This window comes from Vulpes lagopus, chromosome 1, assembly GCF_018345385.1.
Source record: "Vulpes lagopus strain Blue_001 chromosome 1, ASM1834538v1, whole genome shotgun sequence".
Lineage (NCBI taxonomy): Eukaryota > Metazoa > Chordata > Mammalia > Carnivora > Canidae > Vulpes > Vulpes lagopus.
In genome coordinates, this window is record NC_054824.1 from 76,829,913 (window position 1) to 76,850,712 (window position 20,800).

The 20,800-nt window shown below is 45.1% G+C and overlaps 1 protein-coding gene across 23 annotated transcripts in view; it reads right to left on the reverse strand.

The window, feature by feature from the left end:
* Window positions 1-20,800, reverse strand: part of KALRN (kalirin RhoGEF kinase) — a 661,253-nt gene that overhangs the window by 67,099 nt on the left and 573,354 nt on the right. For 14 of the 23 annotated variants that reach the window (XM_041763076.1, XM_041763066.1, XM_041763054.1 and 11 more), the window contains 3 exons: window positions 11,008-11,291; window positions 9,622-9,726; window positions 6,212-6,307 (listed from right to left, as the gene is read on the reverse strand). In XM_041763076.1, the coding sequence (XP_041619010.1) occupies window positions 6,212-6,307; window positions 9,622-9,726; window positions 11,008-11,291 (485 nt within the window). The remainder of the gene's footprint in view (window positions 1-6,211; window positions 6,308-9,621; window positions 9,727-11,007; window positions 11,292-20,800) is intronic. The other 9 variants (XM_041763035.1, XM_041763020.1, XM_041763211.1 and 6 more) reach the window with 3 other exon arrangements.

Consider the following 20,800-nt stretch of genomic DNA (forward strand, 5'->3'; position numbering starts at 1 on the left):
GCACAGCATTCGTTACACAGTACTGCGACTGATCATCTGTTTGCACCCAAGCAAACAGTCATTGAGCGTCTACTACGTGCTAAATATTCACCAAGCACTGCAGAAATGAAGATGAACATGATTTGGCTTCCTGCTTTGCATAACCTAAATTATCACGTGTGCTGCTCAGACCAAAGATATACCTAGGAGGATGAAAATGGGAGTAGGCTGCTGTCTTGGGCGGCGAGGTAGGGGAGGGAGGGTGGAGAGGGGAGGGAAAGCAAGAGGCAATGCCTGAACAGAGTATTGAGAAATAGGGATTTTACTGGATACAGTGGTGGGAGAGCATTCCGGGCAGGAGCAGCACCCTGAGTAGGGGGTCAAGCTTGAACCTACCAAGCGAGGGCAGCATGGAAAGCTGAAAGCAGCTGATACAGGTGGAATAGAGAGTGTGGGAGTGGAGAGGGGTGGGGGTTGCTGGCAAGTGCCTGTGTGTTATGTGCATTGGGGTGAGTGAGTGCTGGGGAAGGAAGAGGGGGGAAGAGTAAGACAGCCCTCAAGTATGCAGGGACACACGACAGGGAGCCTTGTGTGGAGCGTTAACAAGTAGACTTTACTTTCTGACACCAATGAGGAAAGGTAACATGATTGGATTGAAGTTTTAGGAAGATCAGTCTTAACGTTCCTTAGGGTTTTCCATGACTTGGGAAAATGTCTCTGACATGACGGTAAAGGAAAAAAGGACTTTTCTATACTCTCTAATTTATCACATTATTTTTAGGAGGGTCTAGGAGAAAACAGATCAATATTTTAGCACCGAATATGTCTAGAGGATGGTATTACCAGTGATATAATTTGTGTTTATAACCTTGTCATCATTCCATTTTTTCCTGAATGAGCATATATTGCTTTTATTAATAATGAAAAAAGAACTATTAAAAATTTTTTTAAAAAGAAGAAAAGAAAATCCATCCGGTAGTCATGTAGAGAGATGTCAGACTGCACATCTGAGGAAGGAGATGTTGCAACAGTCCAGACAGGAGAGCATTTTGAGCACTGACTCTAGACTGAGCCTCATTAAGGAAGGTTCCATGCTGGATCAGAGCTGGCACATAGTAGAAGTCCAAGAATCTACGGAATGTACCATGGGGCTCTTGGGGAGAGGGCAAAACTCATCTGATAAAACAACAGGTAAGGGCTGTGATGCTCCAGCATCACACACCACACCAACCTCTTAGCTGCCCAACCCTGTTTTAAAAATGTATATACTATTCTCTGGACAAAATTAGATTGTACTTATTTCCAGGCAAATTAAGGGTGTGGATGGGGAAGAGAACTGTATAGAAGGAAATGCCATGTTTAGGCAAATACATTTCAGGTTTGTGACGTTCTCTTATTATTATTATTATTTTTTTTTGGTGAGAATCGAAGCTTTCAACAAGCTCAGGAACCTTTTCCATAGAGGGAGGCCAGAGGCACCCAGTGCCACAAAACACACACCTCCACTATGGGTGTGATGCAGCCATTATTTTCTTCCCTCTGGTCTCTTTCCTTCCCTCTTCCCTTGTCACTGATGAAGCAGGCCGACTCACCTCGAGGAGGGCAAAGCACACATACACACAGCTGCAGCTTGGCCCTAGCCATGTTTGGTGCCCCACAGGGCTGGCCCAGGGAGGTGAATGCTATCAAAGCAGGAGAACCAGGGGGCAGGAAGCAGGTAGACACATTTTAGGATGCCAGGCTACCAGGTAGACTGAAGAAGACCTCAATCCCGGCCAGCCCCTACCCCAAAGGCAAAGGATTATCAGTCAAGGGGCCATTGGTACCATCTGAAGCCCAGTGAACTACTGTGACATCCTACATGAGGACAAGGGCTCTTTCTAGAGAGGAAGTGTTCTTTCTAGAGGCTTCATCTTTCACGTCAGGCCGGCTGTGAAATGCTGTGGCTGTTTAGAAACACATGAGATTTTTCACATGGCCCGGAAGTTCTTGTTCCTCAAACTTGAGGAATAAAACCAAATCATATAGGTTGTTGAGCTATTGCCCTGCCCTGTTCACCCAACCACTAATCTATTGGCTGACAAATACTGTGTCCTCATGGCCCAGGACGTGGTAATGGAGGACAGGGACGGCACTGCTCCCTTCTGACATTCACAACACAGACGAGGTGGCTAAGAGCTAACATTTGTAGGATGCTTGCTTATCACCCTACAAAGCACATTCACACCTACTCAATCATCGTGGTATCTCTTTTAAGATAAGATTCTGCTGGAAGGAATCCTCACTGCTGATAAAGGAGATAAAAGAGAGGCCCAAGGAGACTAGGTACCTTGCCTGTGGCTACACAATAAGGAGCAGAGGCAGAAATTACAATCCAGGTCTCTGATTCCTTACACCCCCACCACTGCCACCACCTATCCTCAGGTCTAGGAGAAGGTTTATTAAAAATCACACAGGGGGGGCTCAGTTGGTAGAGCACTTGACTCTTGATCTTGGGGGTCATTGGTTTGAGCCCCATGTTGGGGGTAGAGTTACTTAAATAAATAAAAAGGAAAACAATACAGGGAAAGCAGGAAGAGTTCTTACTCCGGGCTTGGAGTTAGAGACAATATCTTAACACAAAACGTGGAAAACATGTGTGAGATCTATTTGTGGGGAGGTGGGTGGGCACCTTCTCTTGGTAAATAAAAGCAGTGATTAAAGACCAAGTCTGGTAGATGAAAACTCAGAAGTGTCCTCTGATGTCCAGAGGGACTTGCCAAAGGGGTTCTGGGGGAGCTTCAAGGGTTTGTCTGTACTGTAGGTGAGCTGGAGAACCCCTACCCTTGTTTCCTACCAGCAACCCTGGGGCAGAAGCCTTGGCACAGTCATGACCATGTGGCCATCAAGCAACAAGGGCGGCTCTGGGACTCCGAAACACAAAGGGTCTCAAGGCTTTCGGGTGGAGCAGAATTTGGTGCTATCTCTGGAGCAACCGAAAAAGAAAGAATCCAAGCCCTAGATATAAAAATCCAAGTGTGCTAGATGCTCCTATGAAATTTCCAGACTCTGCAAATTGGAAAGAAACTTATTAGCTCATCTTATACAGAACTAAGTAAGATAACTCCAACCCCCGGTCTAGGTTCCACCCTCCGGAGCAGCGAAGAGTGAGACGACCCCTTCTTTCCCATGGCAGTCCTCAATTAATCCGGAACGGCTCTCCTGAGCCTTCTCTCTCCTAACTTCTCCCCAAATTTAACGCAGTATCTTTAACTTTCCTTCAAATGATAGGGACCACATGGAATCCTCTGGGGCCCTTCCATGGAGTTCAAGACCACTGCAGAACGCTGCATTCAGAACCTGATGCATGACTCACACACCGCTCATGGCAGGTATGGGCTGAAGACCTTTGAGGACAATGGGGCTATTATTCTCCTTGACTGTACATTGTACTTTCCTTGACCTGGCCTATGATCACAGTGGCTATTTTGGCAGCTGTCACACTGTGGTACGTTAGTCAAAAACTCTGGGACTTTCGTAGGTTCTAGGTCTTCCCTTTTCTAAGCCACAGAGCTAATGAAGAGGAATACACGTCTCAGAGGTAAAAATGCAGCTCGGGATTCTCAAACACGCCCGGGAAACAACCACTTACTGTTGCTTCATTGCTATCCCACAGTGGGTATGTCCTGGGACGCGAAGGAGGAAAAAATAAAGGGAGGGACAAATGATCAAATTTTGGTGAGAAGATTCTGAGAAACCAAACCAAATGCTCCCTCATTCCTCTCCATGGTATGGGCTTGGTTTTACTTGTTTGGCCAAAGAAATCTCTATAATTCTGGGTTCATCGCAGGTCCTCAAGAAGGAGTTATTGGTGGAAGAAGAAATTAAAGTTCTCATTGTGGGAACGTACCACAGAGAAACCACTCATCTGATAGATGTTTGTCGAGAGCCTATTACAGGGCTGATCTGCTCCACCGCCACCCCACACTTCCTCTCTTCTGGGAAACCTGCTCTCATGGACTTCTCAATAGCGGCACTTACCTGTTTAACACCAGATACACCGATTACACAACCAGAGGCCTGCAGGGACTCCCAGCAGTGCTAAGGTGAGCAGTCACAACAGGATAAAAGTAATCCAAAATATAGAAAAATACAGCCTTTTGGAAACAAGTGTCTACTGATGTGTGTGCAAAAGCCTCCTATATACTCATGGAGGAGGGGAAAATAATGTTCTAAATGACCAATCATCTTGCCGGGTAGGGAGGCTGCAAAGATTAAGACAATGAAAAGATCAAGGTGCTTTAACAAATAACCCAACAGAACCCTCTAAGACCTGTCCCTGGCAGTGGACGGCTTACACAGTAACTGCCATGGGGCTGCCTGGGCTGGTCGGGGAAGCCCTTCTGGGCAGATGAGATTCCAGCAGGGTCCTGAAGGACTGTTATGCTTCAGATAAGCAAAAATACGAGGGGGAACATTCCAGAGAAGTAGGGCGGTATGAATAGAAACTTGGAGGGAGGAAAGCCAAGTGCATGAGGAACACCATTTGGTTGGAGCATTGTTCATCTACCAGAAGAAAAACGTCGTCGTAGGCTGGCTAAAAAACACGAGAATATTGGATACATGTGAATTTTATCCGTGGGCTGGTGATTTCCAAAGTTTGATCATCTACCTCTATCAGTAAACACAATTTTGGTCATGCATTGCCAACACATGGAACTTATGTATAAATCACATCTCTGTGTTACTGCATTATCATTATGCACATAAAAAAATATACCTGAATCGTTTTTAAATGAGATGAGGAGATTCAACAACTGTTTTCCTGTACCTCAATAAAGTGTCTTGTGTACCCAAAGGCACCCCCACCCTGGAGATGACCACATAGGCAAGAGGGAGGAGGCCGTGTGCGCTTTCACCGAGGAGGGAGGCATTGGAGGTGCTTGTGGAGGACCCACCAGGAGACGAGGCCCAGGAGGGAGGCAGACCGGGGCAGGGGAACTACTGCAATAGTCCAGGCCTGAGGTCAGGGCTCAGGTGCTGAAAGGGAAAATGTGAAGGAAAAGACAACGGATGATATGATTTGTAAGGAACAATATTGTTAAGCCGTATCTGGAGAACGAGGAGGGGGTGTGGGTCCGTGTGGAGAGAAAAGGGGAAGCAAGTGGGAAGTGGTCAGAGAGACAAGCTTTGAAAAGCCAAGGACGGTGCCCAAGAGAGCACTCGACTCCCACCAGCGAGGCAGGGGGGTGACAGGAAAGTGGACCACCCTCAAGAGTTAGACGCAGTTACTAAAACATCAGCTGAGATGTCCTTTCTAACGTAGGAAGGAAAACTTAGAAGGAGAAGGAGAAAATTCTGTGTTAAATTTCCTGGCCGCTCTCTAAGGTGGGAGATTTGGGGAGGGAGTCACTGTCATCAGAATTGCTATCAGGCAGCCTTTCCTGCACAGCATCCAGCATCTTCCTCTCACTCCTGGGCCAAGGAGTGGGGTGGGGTGGAGTGGGAGAAGGGTTTAAATGGTGCTGATTACAGGGCTGCCCAACAGAAGTCTAGCAGGAGCACAGGCATTTATCCTAATGAGAGTCGCAGGAGAAACCAAACCAGCGACCTGGATGAGGGTGCAGGGCAAGGAGAAAGCTCCCAATTGTCATCATGGGGATACGCGGCAACGTGAAAACATGGGCTAGAGGAACAGCACTAACCAAAAACGAGCTCTTTCACCAGCACAGCGCCAAAACCCTCGAGCAGCCAGACCCATAACCCTTCTCTGCAGCGGTCTGACTGGCCCCTGAGACTGTCACAAGCTCGGCCAGTTTGCAAGCTAGAAAACTGTCTGGGGTCCCCGAATAAAATTACCTGGTGTTTTCAAAGACCCAATCCATGTTCTGGGTCTCAGTGGCCAAGTTAGATTCAGGGCTGACCAGTCACTGACCAAATGCTGCTGTGTCCCTGTGGGCCAGCGGGCTGGGCTCACAGAGAGGCTATCTTGTCTTGGATACTTTTTTCCTTTCATCAATGCCACAGTCCCAAAAGGGCCTATTCATTGCAGACGCCCATTCAAAAAAAAAAAAAAAAAAAAAAAGGCCAAACACTTTGAAGCACAGGTATTTGGAAACCATCATTAGCTAGAAAGAATCCTATAGGAGGAATGGGGATAGGTACACAGGAGGCCTTGGCAGACCGACGCCAGGCCCCGGGAGCCACATGGGGGTGAGACACACACAGAACTGCCTCCAGGACCCCCACTTACCAGCTTGCTTTTGACCAATTGTTCTATTGCACTGACAAGGTCTGCAGCAGAAGGTACTTCAGTGGAAGCCTGCCGGGCTGCTAGCAAAGAGGAGGACTGCAAGACATTGAGCAGCAAAGGAAAAGCAGATTAGCAAGGAATGAGGAATAGCAATTAGGAAGAAAACAGCAAGTCCACAGCTCAAGGCAGGCAAAGGGAGCAAAGCTTTAGTTCAGAGGCAGGAGATCACAGAGGGAGATAGGAGGTGGTGTGGGTGCGGGACAGGCCTGCCTGACCCCTTGTCAGGAATCCTGGCCAGCGGCGAAGCGGGGATGGGACCGGGCTCTCCCTAGGCAGGCCTCCAGAGGAGCTGAGGGCAGGGTTTGCGGAGCTCCTGGGAGGCCCATAGGTAAGGGCTGCCCACTGCTGTTCCAGGGTACGAAAGGAGTCCATAAACCTGGCCTCAAACATGCCCAGAGGACAGAAATTGTCTTTGCTTTACTTAAATACAAATTTTAAGTCTAGATCTTCAGTGCGTATCAAGTAAAATTCAGGGCAGAGCACTGAAAGACCAGGAAGCTAGAAACCCCTGCCCACTCACTGTGTGCACACACATGCACACGCGTGCACACACAAACCTCCACCAACATAGCTGCTTGTGGCAAGGCCCCTGAACTGGAACACCTGGATGTAGTAAGTGGTTTTAGCAAGGACTCGTGTATCTCACACTGGAGTCACCAGGGACTATCCCATTCACAGTGAAAAGAGGCTCAAGCCAAGGGGCTGTCCCCATCCAGCCTGTACCAGCAACAGGGACTGACTGGTCCACGCGGCTGTTTGGTTGACGGTTTGGGGAATCCCGCTCATGGAGGGATTTTTTTTTTTTTAAGATTTTATTTATTTATTCATGAGAGAAATAGAGAGAGAGAGAGAGAGAGAGAGAGAGAGAGAGAGAGAGAGAGAGGCAGAGACACAGGCAGAGGGAGAAGCAGGCTCCACGTAGGGAGCCCAATGCGGGACTCGATCCCGGGTCTCCAGGATCACACCCTGGGCTGAAGGCAGGCGCTAAAACACTGAGCCACCAGGGCTTCCTGGGATGGTGGTTTTTATCTTCCTTTTCTTATTTGAGAAGAAATTGGGTGGTGGGGGTGGGGCGGAATGGTTCACCCTGCATGCATGTAGGGCACAGCAAAGCAGAGGGCAGCTGTGTTCCCAGGGCCCAGGACACATACTTCTTCCATCTTTGACATAGATCACAACAGGGATAAAAAGCTGAATGTCCTGTCCATGCTCTGGCTTCAAGTGTGTCCTGTCAGTTAGGGGGAAGGGTTTCAAAAAGGAAGCTACGGGAAGCCCCAGTGGTTCAGTGGTTTAGCGCCGCCTTCAGCCCAGGGCCTGATCCTGGAGACCCGGGATCGTGTCCCACGTCGGGCTCCCTGCATGGAGCCTGCTTCTCCCTCTGCCTGTCTCTCTCTCTCTCTCTCTCTCTCTCTCTGTGTCTCTAATAAATAAGTAAAATTTTTTTTTTTTTTTTTAAAAAGGAAGCTACTTGTCTAATTTAAGAGTCACTCTAGGTCTTTGTTTCTGACATGGGGTTATAAAAAAAAAGTCAAATGTAATTAGATATAACAACAGTCTTTTTTTCTCTTCTGGGAATGCAGGAAAGGAGCTTAAGTCTGTTTGGAAATCCAAAGCTATCAACTTTTTGATTTAGTAATCCTACCCCTGGGAACTCATTCCAAGGACAGAAGTCAAAAGAACCAATGCTGTATGTACAGAGTGATCTGTAGCAGTGTCAGCTAGCGTCGCCAAAACTGGAAGCAACCCAGTATATCCCCAAACAGGCCGGTCAAGCAAATTATGGTATATCAGATAAGTGAAATACTCCCCAGCTATTAAAATTATAGTTATGAAGGTAACATTAGTAAGAGTTTTAGAAAATGCTGAATAAAACATCGAACATATCAGGTGCATATTAAAATTTTAAAAATAAGACACACACGCATCTGAACAAATATTAGAAGGGAACATGGAGAACCAAGGTGATCGTGTGACGTTACAATAGGTAAGACTTAAAAATTCCTGGTAGACAATGTAAAAATTACCCTAATAAGTTCAACTCCATTTGCTAAAAGTTCTGGGGCTCACCAAATGTTTCAGGAAAACAAATGGACAGTAATCACACGGGCAGGGCTGCGGAGGGTTAGTGTGTCTAGAAAGGCACTGTTACCATCTGCCCTCTTTCTGGCTAACAAAAAGGCTACACAAACATCTGGGGTTAAGTCCGCTTTTTCAGTTAAAGATTATCCAGAAACAACATAACATCCTTTTCCCCCAAACAAGCTGTGTTTGAGGGATTAGAGGGGGAGGGTTCGTGACCTTTCCTTATCTCATGCAAGCTGGCACCTCGTGCAGAGGGCCGCGTGGGAAGGCTGATACGGTGACTCGAGCGGCCTACCCCGCACACGCTCTCACTGTTTGTAGGACAGTTTACAAGGACAGGCCTCTGGGGACACAGTGGGGTGGCTCCCATGCTGACCTCGGTGTGAGGCATGGGCATTTCTGCCCCTGGAATGTAGGATGGGCATCGCACCATGCTTCCCTCTACTCTTCCTTCCAACGGGTAAGAGCCGGGGCCAGCAGCATCACTTTAGGAGGGGCTGAGTCACAGAGGGGGGCATCTCTGTCACCGTCCCAGGATCTTTCCCTATAGTGCGGCCCCAGGAAGACCCCAGCTACCGTCCGTGGGTTCAGGACCCAAATACAGAGTAGAGGGAATGAAAACAAGAACGGGCCTATGACCACGAAACGCTGCAGCCTCTGCAAACAGGACTTTTGGAACCGGATCCCTGTTGGTGGTGGTGTGAAGGCTTGCAGGGATTTTGTAAAGCCAGGCACGTGGCAACCTGCATGCAGGTTTTCCCACCTCTGTCAGCAACCCCTCCCCCTTGGCGGCGTCTCCATCCCTCACGTGGTGCTTGCAGAATTTGGGCTTGACCGAAGCTTTTGTTCGTTATAGGGGTTTTGGAATTGAGTCTAGGGAAAATGATCAACTAAAACATCTATGGTTCAGAAGTCAGGTGCAATGAAGTGATTATGGCCTGGAATGGCCTCAGACTCCTTTTGAGACAAACCGTTCCCTTCAGGGCCTGCAGCTTCCAAAGACAGAGCCATTACCCTTCATCAGGGGCACGAGACGCCAGGTGGGTTCCCACTCTGGGACCTCTGCACACACCCCCTACGCGGCCCAGAATGAAGTCAGACGTCCAGGGCCGGGGAGGGGACACCTACCACATATAGGTGGGGTCCCTATCACCATCGATTCAGAGAAATAACAAAAGAGAGAGTATTACTACCCCCGCCCCACACACAATACAAAATCACATGTATTACACATGGTTCCTTCAAGTGAGAAAGTAGAGAAGCCCTACCATCTCGTCCTGTGTAGGGTCATTGTCAAAGATCTTCATGGGAGGAGGGAGGGGTGTGTGTGACTCTTCATCTGGCTCATCTTCGCCCCAACCTTTCTTGTTCTTCTAGAACAAAAGAGCAGCATTAGTCATACAGTCCCAGGTTTCACAGAGTTAAAGATACCAATGGTTCAGGACTCAGAATTTTCTAAAAAGCAACATATAAGATACCGTCTTTCCTTAACACATCCTTATGTTTTTCAGCCTCACTGTCCTCCTCTGTGGAATGGGGGCACCTTCTTATCTCAAAGGACACCGAGGTTCAAATGGGGGAAAACATACCTCCACACACACACACACACACACACACACACACACACGGACACACATGAGAGACATCTCCCTCACTAATTAGTCAGGAAAAGAAAAGCTGAGAGTGGTCAGAGAGAGCCTGACTTTTTAAGCTTTTGGAGGACTATTAAAACCACAGCCTGAATAGCACCAGGCTCTACCGCCATTCTCAGAGGGAGAAATGGCAGGTGGCATAAAATTACAAAGAGAGTCTGGTTACATAGCAGGAAGCACCTCTTAGCCACATCGACGATTAGAACAGGTTAGTTGGTCAGAAAAACAACAACAACAACAACAACAACAACAACAAACCCCAGCTCTCATCCCTCAACTAAACCACATCCACCGCAGGATAGTTGCAGGATCTCAGCTTTGAATGGGTCTTCAGAGGTCACCCAGTCTGACCTCTCAGCTAATACAGGGATTTCTCTGCCTGCTCCGTGAGGTCATCTGTCCCGACCCCTTCCAGCATGACTATCTATTCCCTTTCGTGGCAGCTCACTTCATCACTGGTTGACCTCCCTTAAAATCCCTCTTTGAGCTGCAACCTGCGAGCCTTCACCTGTTGGTCATATAATTCTCCCCGCTGGAGCAACCTGGAGCGGTCTCTTCCCTTTCATAGGTGGCACTGGTCTAGATACTTGAAAACAGTTATACTCGCCCAGCATAGCCTTCTCCTTCCAAGAGAGATGGTCCACATCCTTTTATTCTTATTCTCAATTAGCAGGTTTCAATGGAGTCCTTAGTTAGAGGCGGGGGATTAGGTGACCAAAATGTTCCCCTATCTCCAAATCTGGCAAAATGTTGTTTATCTACCAGAAATTCTAGGTGCTGGTGAGTCTCTGAATTGATCACACAGCAGACTAGCAAGGTCTTGTTGGTATGAACGCTCAGATCGCTGGTGCTCAAGAACGCAAACTACTGGGGACTAGAGACTGGCTGGTTTACAGACCCCGTGGAAGGATGTCCCTGTGGAAGGACACCTCACAAAACTCCAGGAAGGATGTAGGCCAGAAGCCCCCTCCTGATGGAGGCTCCGGGGCCATGTATAAGTACCTCATCTGCACTGTCTCCCTGAGGGGTCGTCTCATCCCCAGGTTTCGGAGATCCCAGGTCGAAGCTCTTCCGGCCATCTCGCACTTTCTTCTGCTTCTTGATGTTTCCATCTGCCTTCCCGCTGTTGAGCCGGCGCACAGGACTGGTCAGCCACTTCTTGAGGGTGTTGGTGGAACGCTTGGGGCCGGGAGAGCTGTGGATGGAGTTCAGGGAGGGCTGAGACTGCAGGTTGGCCACCGACTCAGACTTGCCTCCGTTTTCACTTGAGGAATGAGAGTATGCATCTGAGAAGAAAGAAGAGACAGACACAGCCACGTCAGAGGCAGTAGGGGGTGCATGGGGGGGTGGCCGGCTGGGAGCGGGCCCAGTCCATCCTCAGGAAGCTGGGACACAAGGCAAAACGTCAAGGCCGGCTGCAGACCCTGGTCAAGGCAGCCCTCCCTAGAGGTCAACAGCCGATCCTCACTCAATTTTTAACATGCAAGGCACTGCTCTGGGGGCTATGGATATAGGAAGGAACAGAAGACAAAGCCTCCTACCTTCAAGGACCAAAAAAAAAAAAAAAAAAAAAAATCAAGATCCTGAGCAAGAATCACCAACTAATAACACTGTCATGGAACACCTATTAGGTAGTATATTTTAATGACATATAAAACCTAGGTTTTATTTTCAAAGACCCCAAATCTAGTCCCCCGCCCCGCATACATGCAAAGAAAGAGAAGAGCGAAGGAGCAAGACAGAGCGTGCAACGTAAAGACAAATTCACGTAGCGGAATGTGACTGGTTGCCACCGGGCTGGTATGGACTCTAGGTGATAAGCTAGCAGAGTTCAGAGGAAGGTCAGATCAGTGTAGGAGGGACCGGTCCGAAAGGGTTTCATGAAAGAGCTGTGTCGGAGGAGAGAAGGGGAGAAGAGATTTCAAAAGGGGGAGATAGAGGGAACCATGGCACCCACACTGAAAAATAATGAACACAGCCCCCGAGGAGATCCAAGAGGGAAACTGGATGGAAAGATTAGTAAGGACATTTAATAATAAACGAGGAGTGTGTGACCTCTGTTGTGAGACTATCCTGGGAAATGACACAATGAAAAGGGTTTCTTTTAATTAATCTGGTGACTATAGACAGCATAGCCCTGAGAAGGAGGGGTCAGGATCCAGAAGGCCGCACTAGGGCAGCCCACGGGGCTAGAGAGGAGCAAATGTGAGGCATTCCAAAGCAAGGAGTGTCTAGATGACAAATCAGAGGTGAGTTCTCTCTCCGTCTGCTGCTTCTCGATACCAAAATGGTCTTAGGAGAATCCCTGACCAGCACTGCAGACCCCTCATGGGTCCACCACCCCCCCCAAATACTCCCCCACCAACCCCGTGCCCGTTTGCATACTGATATTTAAATCAAACACATGACTAGGTCTTGAAATAAATGACCGCAGTGGTTTTTCACACCTCCTCCTCTCAAAGACTGAATCACCTTTTCCCATAATGACTTCTTCCTAGACCTAGCCTTGAGGGCTAACCTGGCTTTCTAGAGGCCCTCTGGCCTAGACAGAGCCAACGGAGAAGAAACAAAATCCCAAAAGAAGGCGGATGAATACTTTTGCCAACAGAGAGCTGTCTCCAGCTTCTACAACTGACGGATCTTGAGGGGTCCCAAACTCAGGCAGTTGGCCCTGCGGGGACTTTCTCAGATGTTGCTAAAGTTCTGTGTGCACTTTGGAAAACGACACCTGAATGTTTGCATCTAGAAGCCCAGAAATGGAGGTCCTACAGGCCCCTGGTATGAAGGATAATTTACAGGGTTGCTCTGCTCAGGGAATATTCGGGGATCCACTGACATGGTTGGCGTCCCTTTAAGGACAAAAACTGTAATCTTATCTCAGGGAATTCCTTGCTGGCTGTGGTCCTGGGTATGTTGACATTATTTCTAAAGTGTTTGGTATGGGTCAGACTCCTGTTCTCAGAAGCCTGGGTGATAAACATCTCTCCAGCACTGGTTGTAGAACCAGGGCCTTTCTGTTATCTTTCTGCTGATAAACCTGGAAAGCTTTTCACTCACCAGACCCCTGTGACACCACATGGCTCTACGAGACCAAGCCTTCAAATCTGAATCAGCACATACTGTGTTGGCAGCACTAGAGGACAACCACATTAACTGGGTGCTCGTTAGTAGGCCGGGCAGGTGACCGTCCACGCTCTCTGCTCCATCACAAAACAGAGCCTGACGTCGAGATTCACAGATGCAAATCTGGACTGACTGTCCTTCCCTGCCGTCACGGGGCCCCGCTTTGGTGCATTCTGTCCAAATGAACGGCAAGAATACGAATGACAACGTACAAATTAAAAATCAAGCATGTTCTCACTTTTGCTGTCTCAGGTTTATTCTGTGTAAACAATGAGGGCCATTTGATCGCAGTCCACATAAAAGAGGATTCAAGCGTTGGAAGCAATCTATAATTCATCTAGTGAGGGTCCTGAATTGAGACGGGACCATTTCTAAATCACTCTGTTGGGTTTTGCCCGTTTTCGCTTTTATTTTCCAGCTTTGACGTAACTGGCGCATGACACTGTACTAGTTCAAGGTGTAGGACACAACGATTTGATATTTGTATATACTGTGAAATGATCACCGCAATAGTGTAACACTCATCACCTCACATAGTTGTGATCTTTTTTTCTTAAGAAATTTGCTAAATTAGGGATCCCTGGGTGGCTCAGCGGTTTAGCGCTGCCTTCAGCCCAGGGCGTGATCCTGGAGACCCGGGATCGAGTCCCACGTCGGGCTCCCTGCATGGAGCCTGCTTCTCCCTCTGCCTGTCTCTCTCTCTCTGTCTATCACAAATAAATAAATAAATCTTAAAAAAAAAAAAAGAAATTTACTAAATTACTTTGAATGCATGATTTTGAAGAATGTGGCACCATTTCGTTTAGAAAATTTCTACTTTCCTTATTACTGCTTCAAAGAATAATTGGCATGCTATGCTCACCTCATCTTTAGAGATTTTATTTTAGTGCCATTCCAGCCCTAGAAGTTCAGTGACTGATTTGTGACAACTGAAACAATAAGACTGCTATCCAACCTTTCCAAGCTAAGGTAGGTGCTATTTATTTGTGATTCTTGTCACAGGAAATAGAAAATCAAGAGTGTTTCGGGAAACCAAGGCTCATAGTTGGTGAGTGACAGACAGGCAAGACTTAAGTCCAGATCTGACTCCACTGCACACACACACACATATTTTAAAATATTTCATTTATTTGAGAGAGAGAGAGAGAGAGAGAGAGAGCGAGCATGAGTGGTGTGGGTGGGATGTGGGGGCAGAGGTAGGGGGAGAAGCAGACTCCCTGCTGACCAGGGAGCCTGACCTGGGGCTGGATCCCAGGTCCCCTGGATCATGATCCAAACTGAAGATGCTTAATCGACTTAGTCACCCAGGTGCCCAAATACTGCACATATATTAATCTTATTTCTACATCTGCTTTCATTCCATATATTCCTTTAGCCTCTACGACTGTTGTAAAAGGAGCATCAAGCTGATAGTCTATTTAACATTTCAAATATATGTTTATATATAATTTATTTAAGTCATAAAATTTCAATGCTGAAAACAGTCTCAGTCTTATTTTATGGGTAAGGCAATGAAGGTTTAAATATGAGAAATCTATTGTTACAAATGAATTAGTCATAAAGCTGGGACCAGAACCCAGGCATCTCTACCTCTGCCCCAGGGCTCTGAACTAATGACTCCCCTATAGCCCTGAGGCACCGAAGCTGCCCGTACAGCTAATACCTGGTTTTAACACACTGGGAAGACAAATGTGTCCCTGGGCATTGTAGGTAATCAAGTTCCCTGGATGTTCTAGTATGTTCAACTTGCTTTATGGATCAGAAAAAAAAATCATATTCTGAGGCTGGTTTTACTAGGAGATATTTTTAAGATAGAGAAAAATAGAAGGAAAAAAAGTAACAACCAGGTACCCACCACCTAGATATGATAAATGCAAACTTTTTTTGGTCCATATTTGCTTCAGCTTTTAAAAAACAGAAATAAGAGATTTTATATATATATTTTTCATCCATTCACAATCCTATCCACTATTTTCCTCTTCCCAGAGTTAAATCCTGTTCTGAAGTTGGTGTGCATCTTTCCCGTTCATGTTGTTAGCTATTTACTTTGCATGGAAATACAGTATTATTTTGTATTTTAAATTTTATATACTTGTCATAATATAGGTATCATTTTGCAACATGCTCATTAATTCAAAATTATCTGAGATTTATCCATGTTCAGTCATGTAGATCTAGTTCATTCATTTTAATGGTTGAATAATAATCTTGCATAGGACATATTATGGTGCTTATAACACATTTTCCTAAGGATGGATGTTTAGGTTGTTACACACACACATACATTTATTTGAAGCAGTCCTGTACAGGTCTCTGCTTATTTGTGAGAATTCTTCTAGGGCAGTGTTTCCCAAACTACCTGACCTGTGGTCAAGGAGTCAAGGACTTGTTTTTCTAATTTCCAATCTATTTCAGATCAAATAGAGTGTCAAATTGCTATAAAAGCTTCTAAATGCTTTTTCTAAGGCAGCCCTGGTGGCTCAGCGGTTTAGCACCGTCTTCAGCCCAGGACCTGATCCTGGAGACCCGGGATCGAGTCCCACGGCGGGGTCCCTGCATGGAGCCTGCTTCTCCCTCTGCCTGTGTCTCTGCCTCTCTCTTTCTCTCTGTCTCTCATGAATAAATAAATAAAACATTAAAAAAAAATAAATTCTTTTAAAAAAAGTAAATAAATGCTTTTTCTCATTTTCTGTGCCTATCTCCCTGTGGACTGGAAACAAATGGCTAACAAACTTTTATGATGTGCATATCACACATTGAGGAGAACACACACTGCTCTAAACCCTAAAGCACCCAGAGCACATACCTTGAGGTGGACCTGCTGGGCTTACAGAGGACATCTTGCCACCTACACTAGTTACCGCCAAATTGCACTCTGATTTACTCCCACCAACTATGTACAAAACTTCTTATCTTTTGGAATCATCAACAAAATGAAAAAGCAATCTATCAAATGGGAGAAAAAATTGCAAATCATATATCTGAGAACAGGTTAATATCCAAAATATATAAACTCAATAGCAAACAAATAATCTGATTAAAAAATGGGCAGAGGATCTGAATAGACCTTTTTCTAAAGAGGACATACAGATGGCCAACAGGTACATGAAAAGATGCTCAACGTCATGAATCATTGGGGAAATGCAAATCAAATCCACAATGAGATACCATCTCATACCTGTTACAACGGCTAGTATCAAAAAGATAAGAGGTAACAAGTGTTGGCAAAGATGTGGAGAAAAGGAAACCCTTGTGCACTGTTGGTGGGAATGCAAACTGGTGCAGCTACTATGGAAAACTGTATGGAGAGGCCTCATAAAATTAAAAACAGAACCACACTATGATCTAGCAATTTCACTTCTGGGTATTTATCTGAAAGAAATGAAAGCACTCGAAAAGATACATGAACCCTTGTATTAATTGCAGCAGTATTTATAATACTCAAGACAGAGGAGAACTAAGTCTCCATCAATGGATAAATGGGTATGGAAATGTGGTACATGTGTACACTGGAATGTTTAGCCACAAAAAAGAAGACAATCATGCCATTTGTGACAACATGGATAGACATTGAGGGCGTTATGCTAAATGAAAAATGTCAGGGGTGTCTGGGTGGCTCAGTTGGGTAAGTATCTGCCTTCAGTTCAGGTCATGACCCCAGGGTCCTGGGATTGAACCCTCCTTGCTTGGTGGGGAGCCTGCTTCTCCCTCTCTCCCCTGCTCATGCTCTTTCTTGCTAGTTCTCTCTCTCTCTCAAATTAAAATTTTTAAAAAATAAAAAAAAAATAAATGAAAAAAGAGAAAGTTAAAGACCATATGATCTCACTTATATGTGGAATCTAAGAAAAAAAAATCTCATAGAAACAGAAACTAGATTGGTGTTTGTCAGAGCTGGGGGAGGAGGGCAGGCAAAATGGGTAAAGGAAGTCCAAAGATACAAACTTCCAGTCGTAAAATAAATAGGTCATGGGGATGTCATGCATAGCATGGTAACTACTGTGAATAATGCTGTATTATACATTTGAAAGTGGCTAAGAGATTTAAACTTTAAGATTTTAAGTTCTTGTCACAAGAAAAAGAAACTTTTAACTATGAGTGGTGATGGATGCTAAGTAGACTTATTGTGGTGATCATTTCACAATACATACAAATACTGAATCATTATGTTGTACACTTGAAACTAATATAATGTTATGTCAATTATATCTTAATTTTTAAAAGATTTTATTTATTTATTCATGAGAGACACACACACAGAGAGAGAGAGAGAGAGAGAGAGAGAGAGAGGCAGAAACACAGGTAGAGGGAGAAGCAGGCTCCATGCAGGGAGCCCAACGCAGGACTCGATCCCGGGTCTCTAGGATCACACCCTGGGCTGAAGGCGGTGCTAAACTACTGAGCCACCCGGGCGGCCCATTATATCTTAATTTAAAAAAAGAAAAAAGTTCTTATCTTCCTGCATTCTCCTTGATGCTTAATTATGTACATTAGTATATAATTTTCCTCTGGAATTAAATGTCTCCTTGCTAACCAAAAGCACATACTTCAAGGAAATAAATTGAGATTAAGGTAGGATTTCTCAAGAAGAAATGAAAAAGTAAAAACCAGTGCCTCTAGATCAGTAGGAAATGCATCCTATAATTGGTATCTCAGCCACAAACTGGGAAAATAGGAGACTTGTCAAGGGAATTCCTGAGGTCTTAAGGTTGAAGGTCCAACTTCATGGGCTCTGAGTGGCACAGCTTACCTGACTGGTCATGAGAGTATAAAGATACTAATGAAATCAAGAAAAGTGTAAATAAATAAACCAACCAACAGACAACCAATGCTTATCCATCTGCAGACTCACACACTATTTTTCATCCCTACTTTTCCAATTCCCAAGCCACCTCTCTAACCTACCTGATTTCTTCCTTAGTACCTGAGAAGACATGCTGCATGGTCACACAACATATTCCAAAGCTTAGCCAATGACTAGAGAATTGTTGACCTCAACACTCATGTCTACATGATATTTTGTTGAAGTTGGGTTAAAAGAGAAACTAAACTCTCTTGGCATAATGTTCCTGCCTTGCTTAAATGACCTCAGAACAACCATTGGTGCAAAGTCAGTGGATTGCAACAAAGAGATGAGCTGGCTCCCGGCCCTGTTATGCCAATAACTAGCTGGGCAGCACTGAGGTGGATTAGACAGGATACACTGCAAGCCTGGCTTCACCCCCGGCTAGCTGTGGAACTCTGGTTCATTTAGTTAACCTCTGCGTATCTCAGTTTCCTCATCAGTAACTGAAGATAATATTAGTGTCTACCCTATAGGGTTGCTATGAGGATTAAGGAGTTAATATTTTTAAAGTGCTTAGAACACTTTAGACCCATAGAAGCAAGATGTAAATTAAATAAAAATCAATAAAACCATAAAAAGCTCCCTTAATTCCATGACTTTGAGTTTATTCTGTATAAACTCTGTTCCTTCATTCTATCTCATGTCCTTCTAAAGCCTAGACTAAATGATTTAAGGTCATATTTAGCTCCAAAGATTCATGCTTCCTAAAAGCAAAGAAACACTTAATGCTACCAGCTGCCATTCTGGGTCATTTTCCCTTCTCACTTCAGGGAACCACTCTTATGACCAGTGTCTGAAGGCTTGTCCGAGAATAAGGTGGCCAGGTTCTTGGGCTACATGGTCATGGCTGTCTCCCTTTCCCACTATTTGGAAGTTTAAGCAGCATGGGTTATTCCCTGGAAATGACACATGCCTCCTTATCTATAGGATGTCTCTCAAAATGGGAGTTTCAGATGGATTTTATGACCAGGCAGCTGAACAACCGTTGAGATTAGGGTCTCAAATACCATCATGGGGTTAGAATAAACATGTCAGTGTTATCAGTTTCAATATTGGGGCAAGGGCTCCATAACTTCAGGTATTTTCATCACAGTACCATGTTTCCAAGCAATACAAGAGATGAGGAAAATGCTTGATGTGAAGAGGAAAAGCCCATGAGAGTATGAGCACTGAACACATGCCAACAAGTCCATTGTCTAGGTCAAACACTGTCCTTCTTTACTTGGATAGACCTTCATTAGCTACCAAAATACACGATAATTGTATACAAATGGGTAGGAACTAAATATTCTAAAAATCTGCCCTAATACAGCCCATTTATAAATCCAATTTCCTTTTTTAAAAGTTTCAGCTCCTATTCATTTCACTTTTATGTTATACTCCCCCCCCCCAAAAAAAAAAGCTTTTACCCTTTAGGGTTTGGTATAAAATTTACAAAACTATTCTGAAAGCAGGATCCACTTTGCACAAGTCATCACAGAACACAAATGTAGGAAATGTCAAGTGCCTTTGGCCGTTTCCACAGTACTGCCATCCACTATTTCTCTCATCACAAAATACTGATTCATCAGCCTTCTTCGCACTAACCTCAGAGTAAGCTGAAAATAAAGGACTATACCTCCTAGACAAAAAGAGAAGAGAGTTCTATTAGTTTTGAGGGGTTAGCATCTCCAAAGACCAGGAAGAGTGTCCTTGAAAGGCCAGGCTGGGACCGCAGAGAGCGTATGCACGCGTAAGGTCACCCAAGCTTTCAGTGGATCGAGTATCCTGTACGACTAAGTCCCTAAGTTGGCCCACCATTTTCTATACTGGCTTGAGGGACACAACCCAAAACTGAAAAACTCATTTTCAGTCCATTCTTCTGGAGTACAGTGATGGCATTCAATCACATTCCAAACGTTATCTTTCTTACATATTATAATTTATGTAATTGCTAAAAGATACGGAGTCTAGTTGCTCTATATTAATCACACCTGTTTATCTCAATGGCCAACGGGTCTATAAATGTCCCCTGGTATTTATAACACTGTCGGAAGTTTTGACTCCAATGGCTGAAATCAGAAGTAAACACAAAGATTCCTAAAATCCACTAGATATTAATACAAGAGTCCTTTGACCTCCTGTTCTTCTGTCTGGCTTTAGTTCCAATGATACTGGAATAATTATAAACTCATCTTTATTGCCTTCTGTGGCTTGAGCTACACAAGGCAAATGCATTTCAAAACATCTGTCTGCAGAGATCAGAAGGCCAACTACTCCGGTTTTCTTTGGCTTTCTATAAATGATTTACTTAATACAAAAAATTGTAAGTATCACATATACATGTTTCTCATGCTGGAAATTGCACATCTAGAGAAGGGGGTGATGGGGAGGTCAAGGATAAAAATTCTTTGGGTGATAAATAAATAAATTCAATTGTTTGTAAGCATGGACAGCACAAAACCTCCAGTAAGCATTAATATATCCCTCATGGCACAGGAGAAGGTCTCTGACAGGTCTTTTAGTGGAATGCTTATGAAAGCCAATCTCCTGGTTGCACGTTTAGCTGAGGTCCTAAGGCTGTGCATCACCAGTTCCTGAATGGCTAGCTTTCTAGTAAATCATTTGGTTGGTCATTCTGGTGTTTGGACCACCTGATGCAAGAGGATGATGAAAGCTGCTCTAGTGACAGCAAACGGGCAGCAAACGGGCTCCCTCTTTCTTAAGAGGGAGAAGCAGCTTGGTCCAGAAACATTGTTTTCTAATACTAGAAAACCTGTTGCCCTTGCAATTTGCCCTTACCACAACTTTAAACTTGGCAAACACTTCTAGGCTCAGGATATCCCTGTC